The sequence below is a fragment of the Eurypyga helias genome, unplaced genomic scaffold (genome assembly GCF_000690775.1).
Source record: "Eurypyga helias isolate BGI_N326 unplaced genomic scaffold, ASM69077v1 scaffold20366, whole genome shotgun sequence".
NCBI classification, from domain to species: domain Eukaryota; kingdom Metazoa; phylum Chordata; class Aves; order Eurypygiformes; family Eurypygidae; genus Eurypyga; species Eurypyga helias.
The window spans coordinates 8,989-15,836 of NW_010254904.1; the positions used below are offsets into that span (position 1 = coordinate 8,989).

The following is a 6,848-nucleotide window of genomic DNA, read 5'->3' on the forward strand; positions in this document are numbered from 1 at the left end:
TCGCAGCCGCTCCAGCTCCCGCTGGTGGTGCCTCTGGAGCTCCTCCATCACTTGCTGGTGGGACGACTCCATCTCAGCCAGGCTGCGCTCACAGGCCTCCTGCCGAGTCGGGACAAGGAGGGTTGAGGGACCAGGAGGGCAGGAGGAAGGGCTCGGGCCAAGACAGGCACCTGGCTGGGCTGACGTTTGCCTTGGCAAACCCGACCCGAGGCCAGGGCCGTTTTGAGAGAAGCGAGACCCCTTCCCAGGAGGGTCTTTTCCTTCTGAAAGTGAGGCTGCACTTCTAACACTGAACACAACCATGTGACGGTGTCACACATCTTGCAAGCCCCGTGTCTTTGCAGAGGACGACACGTTCCTCTTCCCCTTTTTAAAACTGAAGCAGCAAGGCAAGAACACCCCTCTTGGGCCAAGAGTTGGAAAAAACTGACCCGACACCCCAGTCCAGACTCTCCACCAGGCTGCACTGCCTGGCTGGAGATCAACAGCAGGAACCGCATTGCAGCATCTGCCTTTTAAATAAAGCAGCATCCCCCGGAATCAATGAAAACTGAGCCCCTTCTCCTGAAAAGTGACACCCTGAGCAGCCCCGCAGCCCATGAAGGCTGCCAAGGAGCCCTCCCCATAGCCTAATGGTCAGGGATCCTCCTCACACAGCTCGCTCTCCTTCCTGACAGCTCTGAGACCATGGGGATGGTTCTTTCAACACTGAGCGCTGTGGTTAACTGGTGTTAGAGCAAAGCAAAGCAGTTCCCATCCCGGAGCGACACCTCCGCTCTCCCTCCAGACACTGACAGCCCTGCCCCAAACCCCTCAGGAAGGATTTTTTCCCACCAAACCAGAGTATTATTTTTAAAAGCCAGGGCCTCCAAGAAATCAGCATAGAGAAGCCATCTCTACGGGAAGCCATCGCATCCCCCAATAGCTCCTTGTCATCCCATTCCTTCCCCAAAGGCGAAGGCTGATGTAAAGGGCAGTGCAACATGTGGGAATGCAAGTCCTTGCTGGTTACTCCTCCCTGCTGAGCAGAGGGAAGCTGGGAAGCTTCACAAATCGATTAATGGAAAGGAAAAGGTGAGGGATCAATTTGGTGGTCTGCCCACGGACTGGCTGCGAACCCCATCAGCCAGAGGGAATGAGTCCTCTGGGGAGAGGCCAAGTCTGGCCTCCGATGTGAAATGCTGGCCTCTTGAGCCAAGTTATGAGGAAGATAAGGTGCCATTCCTCCCTACTCCTTTTGGTTTTTTTTTTTTTTGACCATAGGGAGTCCCGTGAGCTGTAAATATTAAATCAAGATGACAGAGCAACTGGTAAGTGGCTGGGCTAGGCGCCACGGGGCTTGTGGTTTTCTTTATCTGGGCTAGGTACAGCCAACCCGCTGCAACAGGCTTCCCCAGCCCCTATTTCCTTCCTCCCCACCCCCTCTGTGTCTTTCAACACGTAGGGCACATCCTAAAATCCCCACAGCGTGGTGGAACGGCAGCCTCCCCCCAGGAAACCCCTGCAGGATGTGACCCTGCTTGCTTTGGAGGAGTCCACGGGGGAGGAGGAATAAATAAACACAGAGAAGCAAGTGGCTGCAGTGTGACAAACTCCGCTTTGCAGCTTTCCCACGTGCCGTCCCAGCAAACGGGCTGCGCTGTCACAGTGACCTTCAGGGCTCGGGTGGCCCTGGCAGGGACAGGAGCTCCCCAGGGCCCGACGGACCGCTTTTAACAAGGGATTCGGGAGCCCCTGCCAGCAAGGACCCCAAACCACCGAGGAAGGCGCAGGCGGCTCGGCAGAGAGCTGCTGACCCACCCCCGAGCTGGGGGACAGCTCGCCCCCCAGGCCAGCATCATGCCCACACACAAAGTGGGGCACAGATCCTGCACTCCTCCCCTAACTCTCCTCCTCCCTGTTTATACTCTGGCCCCTTTAAGGGCAGGCAACATGCACCAGCCTTTATGTAATTAACATTGATTACAAGTGGGCTCAGTTAGAGTCACCATGGCAACCCAATGATTAGCGATACCTGCTCAGCAATGACCCGAGTCCCAGCATTTCCCAGTTTGGGACTTGGATCCCACGTCTGGCACCCTGCTCACCTGTGAGATGTACCCCCGCGGCACGTGGCTGTCTCCCTGGGATTTTGCCGCCTCCCGAAGGCTCTCATTTCGGGCCCGGCAGGACTCCAGCTGCGCCCGCAGTGACTGGACCTGTGCCAGGGAGGGGAGGGATGCTCAGCCAGAGGCGGAAAACTGCCACAGCCCGACCAATTTGCCACATCCAAACCCTGGGTTTAGGGATGGGGCAGACCATGCACAGCCAATGGAGATGTCCGCTTCCCGTAGGAATGGCTGCCTGCCAAAGGACCAAACCTGCAAACCCAGCCCTAGCTTGGTAAGCAACAGCAAGGAGGGGAGAAGATATCCCAACTTCCAGAGGTGGATCTGTGCTGGAGGAAACCACCGCTGCACATATAGCTGGGATGACAAGCGCATAGGGGGCAGGTGAAGCATTGCAGGCTTAGGAACAGCCAAAGAGAGGCTGCAGATGCACTCCTGGGAAACACGAGCAGTGCCACCAACTAACTTATCCTGGACCAAAATGTGGCCTGGGGAACCTCCTGAGGTGCACGAGATCATGTCTCTGGCCTCGCGTTATCCGGTTGCAAAAGCTTCCACGCGCTCAAGGGGTGGCAAACAGAGCTAGAAGGAACGACCATCTCCTCACGCCTCTGCCTTGTGGAGCCTCCTGCTGCCAGGGACCACGGCAAGGGGCCACCAGAATCCCACTTCAGAGAGGAGGGTCGCTCTTACCTCCTTTTTCAGCGCCTCACTGGTGTCTCCGTGGCCTCCCTTGCTCTGGTTCAGCAATGCTGTCAAGGGCACCCGCCGAGAGTCCTTCAGGGGCAGGCGGTTCAGCCCCAGCCACTTCTTCTCTATCTCCTCACTCAGCCTGATCCGCTGATCCTCCGAAAGCGGGGGAGTGGGGAGGTCCTGCTCCCCCGCCTTGCGAGAAGAGTCCCCCACCAGACCATCGCTATTTGGGACCCTGCCGTCAGGGGTCTCGAACCATTTCCGCCTCTCCTCCGAACGGACGGCCAGATCCCGCTCCAGCTCCTCCTGCTTGGGAGCTCGGTCGGATATCCTCAAGCTCCCTCTCGTCCTCTGCGGGGACCCCTGATTCCCGGGGTCCTGCGGCAAGGGAGACAGCTCCACATAGTCAAAGGCATGGCGCTGCCCGTCCGCCTTCCAGTAACCGCCCTTCGAGTTCCCCTCGGAGCCCGAGCCCGGCCGCTGTTGCTCCTCCGTCCGGAGCGAGCCCTTCTGGGGGATGCAGTTATGGAAGGAGTTCTCCTTATCGCAGTCAGAGAGCCTGCAAGCAGAGCAGTGGCTGATGGAGAGGCACCGCACGGGAAAGGATGCCCAAGACTCAGCACAGCCTTACGAAACCCCACCATGAGCACAGAGCTGGGCTTGTAGCATCCCACCCCTTAGGAAAACGGGCTCCCCCACAGGGCAGGGAGGATTCAGCCGCAGTTTCAGCTACACTGGCAGTGAAACAGGGCTAAACTGATGTGGTGAGGCAAAAAGAAGGTGCAAGAGCAGGAGCCATCAGACTCCCAACCTCTGCCTCCGGCTGGTGTCTCCAGACCATGTTCAGGAGGAGCAGAGAGCAGGGGTGGGCAGGGCTGATTCAGGAGCAGCCAGAAGGACCTTCCCAGTCCCTGCCTGCTAGGGAAGAGGGGCAGCGAGATGGAGAAGCAGCACAGGGCAGCTCTTACTTGGTGACGTCCGGAGCGCTGACCGGGCGCACATTCTTCCTTAGGGCCTCGATCCAGTTGCGCCGGATGCCCGAGGTCATTGCTGATAGAGTAAAGACAGCATCCTTCGTCTGCAACGGGGAGGTGACAGAGGCTCTGTCAGTGCCTGGCGGAGGTGCAGGCAGCTCCCACTCACCCCCCAAGCACCCACTCGCACGGGTGGTGGTCAGCACTAGAGACCACACGCCATCTTGAAGACTCCTGTGCTCTTGGGGTCAAGTGGAGAGGTGGGAGCAGAGACACGCTCTTTGTGGGTCATTACATGTCCCCCACGAGACCACTCCCAAGCAAAGGTAAAAGAAACTTTGCTGGCACATTTGGCCAAACATGAGCTGGTGCCATCCAGTTGTCCAGGTGCTGGGGCACAGCAGGGAAACCCAGGCCACAAGCGCCCAACCCTGCACACCTGCAGGGTTTTGCGCTTCCTTAGCAGCCATCTCTCACTACTACAGCAGGCAGCTGAGGACAGGATGGTACCAAGGCTGGATCCAGGGTTACAGGTACTCAGAGCATGGTCAGCCAGGCTACACTGGGATCTGCTGTGCTCACCACTTCCCTCCCTGCAGGGTTGGAGAAGCCGCCTTGGCCAACAGGTCACATAAACACTCCTGGCATTTAGCTTGCCCCCAGCGCAGCCTTCAGCCAGCCCTGCAAAGCCTCCTCCTCCTCCTTCCTTTGCATCCAGCCAGCACTCGCGTCCCTGAGCGCTGCCACCCACATGTCACCAACCAGTCCCACCAGGCCACTGTGCCGGCACAAGGTTTGCAGAGCCTGCCTCTCGGCACGGGGAGGGAGCACGCATTCCCACACAGTGTCCCTCTGTGCCGCTGCTACGTGCCCACGTGGCACCCGACACTCACGTGTATCTGGAAGCCATAGTTGCGCTGCACGGCAAACTCCGTCACGTCCGTGCAGGAGCGGAGGTCGATTTCCCCGTCAAGGTCATCAGCCTGCAAGCACAGCCACCCGCTAGGACACCAGTTCAAACCCAGTTTGAAAAGGCCCCTGTCACTTGCTGTCACCCCAACCAACGGGCGTGCCACCTCTGCCGATGCCCCGCAGCTCCCCAGGCGCCAGGCTCACTACTGAGGCACAGCGTGGCCTTTTCTAACCCGAGGGGCAAGCAGCAGCATGGACAAAGAGTGTTCGAGATGCCCAGCAACACAAGCAGCCCTTCTCCTCCCCTCCCACCACTAACAGCCCCGCCAGGCACCCCGCCAGCCTGCCTTCAGACACCCATGCTCTTCGTCACACCCTGCAAAGAACAGGACGCTGCCGCTTCTCCTGGTCATGCCAAGGCTGTGCTCCTCTCTATCCCAGGGGCCGGGAAGTGAGAGAGGGCTGGAGGAAGGCTGGCTGTGCTTACCTCCTCTGCGTTTGAGTCCCGGTAATACCTCAAGCTCGAGTCGGTCAGCACGAACCAATGTTTCTTCCACTGCAGGCGGATCAGGCAGGGGGAGGGAAGGGAGCAGACAGGAGGGAAACAGATAGGCAGTTACCAGGGGAAGCATAGGAACAGGGAGGGACGCTCTGCGCCGCAACCCCTTGGCCTTCTCTTCCCCCTCCTCCACATCTCTTCCAACTCGCCTTACGCCCCTCGGTTGGGAAGAGGGGCACTGGGTGACCCTCTGTGCCCACACACGGAGCAAAGCGCCTCCACCAAAGGCTTCTCACTGCCTTTCCCAGCAGGAAAGACCTCAGTGAGGAAGGGGGAAGGACATCGCCCACTCGATGGGGAACGTCTAGCAGCAGGGGCTGGGAGAAGAAGCAGACCCCTGCCTCAGGCTTACCTCTCCCGGCTCATCCAGGATGGACATCCATCCCTTCTTGAAATTGAGGAGATCCGGCTGGAGAGGAAAGGATAAGACAGAGGGTTACTCATGCCAGGCTTCTCATGCCAGGGGGTGGAAGGCGAATCCTCAGTAGCAAAATGACAGTGGGAATAGCCTGGCATCGCTTTTAGGAAACTCATGGGGGTGTAGGACCCGGTGGGGAAGGAGGACTGGATTTAGCTCTCAGCAGCAGGCAGTCATTCCTGTGAGAGGAAGCAGGAGATAAAGAATGAGGTTTAAAAAAAAAAATAAAGGAAAATATGCAGCAGGGAATTTTCCACGAGGTGCCTCGGAGGTATTTATTCAGAGAGGGGGAGGCAGGGACAAGGAGAGTGGGCAGAAGGGAGTGCTCCACTGCCGCTGATGCGGCTTGCCTCAGACATGGAAGCAAAGTTGCAAAGAGCCCGGGACGCCTTGTCCAAACCCTGGCTGTCCGTGCCCCAGAGCTACATCCCTTCAGTAACCTCACCACCGACGGTTTATTAAAGACACGAGCGGCTCTCTATGAAACAGCCCTCACCGCAAACGTACAGGAGGCAGTTCAACAGCTGTGAAAACACGCTGCCTTTAAATGATGTGCCCCAGGCTAGAAATGAAACCAGAGTCACAAACAGTGCTTGATCGTCTTCGAGATCTGACCCTCCCCAAGACTCAATCCTCCCGCAGATGCTGGGAGCTCCTCTCTACCCAGCCCTTTCTGCTCCCTCGCGCTGCAGGGCCTGTCCTCAGCCCAGCCCCAGCTACCGAAGATGAGGATGAACAGAGTTTCACCCAGATCACCCTGTGCTAGAAAGAAGCTTCCCCTGCTCCCCACCTCCTCCCAATCTCACGCCACCGGTGCGGCGTCCTAACCAGTTTATCTCATTCCCAAGGTGGCGTGTCGGAGAGCTGACTCAGGGGAACGGCTTTCCCTGGCTTTGCCCTCAGCCAAACAGGCTGGAGCTGGTCCTCTTCCCAACCCTTGCCGGCTCCAGAGAAGCTGCACCACCCAATAACTCAGCTCAATGCCTCCTCTCCCCAGGAAGCCAGAGTTTGCTGATCTGCCCCTTCTTCTGCAGCCAAACCAGGTGGGGACAGTGCTGGAGAGGTGACGGTGCCAGAGCTGGACCTCCCCGTGCTCCACACCAGACCTGCCAGCCGTGGGCAAGCCACCAGCAGTCCCCACATGCCACAACTGCCACCCGAGACCGAGCTGGCGAGAAGGGGTG

At 58.4% G+C, this 6,848-nt stretch overlaps 1 protein-coding gene across 1 annotated transcript in view; it reads right to left on the minus strand.

Annotated features, from left to right (window-relative positions):
• Positions 1 to 5,655, minus strand: part of TRIOBP (TRIO and F-actin binding protein) — a gene marked incomplete at its 5' end in the record, with an annotated part of 8,647 nt that extends 2,992 nt beyond the window's left edge. The window contains 7 exons of the mRNA XM_010153168.1: positions 1 to 99; positions 2,088 to 2,198; positions 2,802 to 3,360; positions 3,770 to 3,879; positions 4,669 to 4,758; positions 5,175 to 5,272; positions 5,598 to 5,655. Of these exons, the coding sequence (XP_010151470.1) occupies positions 1 to 99; positions 2,088 to 2,198; positions 2,802 to 3,360; positions 3,770 to 3,879; positions 4,669 to 4,758; positions 5,175 to 5,272; positions 5,598 to 5,655 (1,125 nt within the window). The remainder of the gene's footprint in view (positions 100 to 2,087; positions 2,199 to 2,801; positions 3,361 to 3,769; positions 3,880 to 4,668; positions 4,759 to 5,174; positions 5,273 to 5,597) is intronic.
• Positions 5,656 to 6,848: the final 1,193 nt, after the last annotated feature.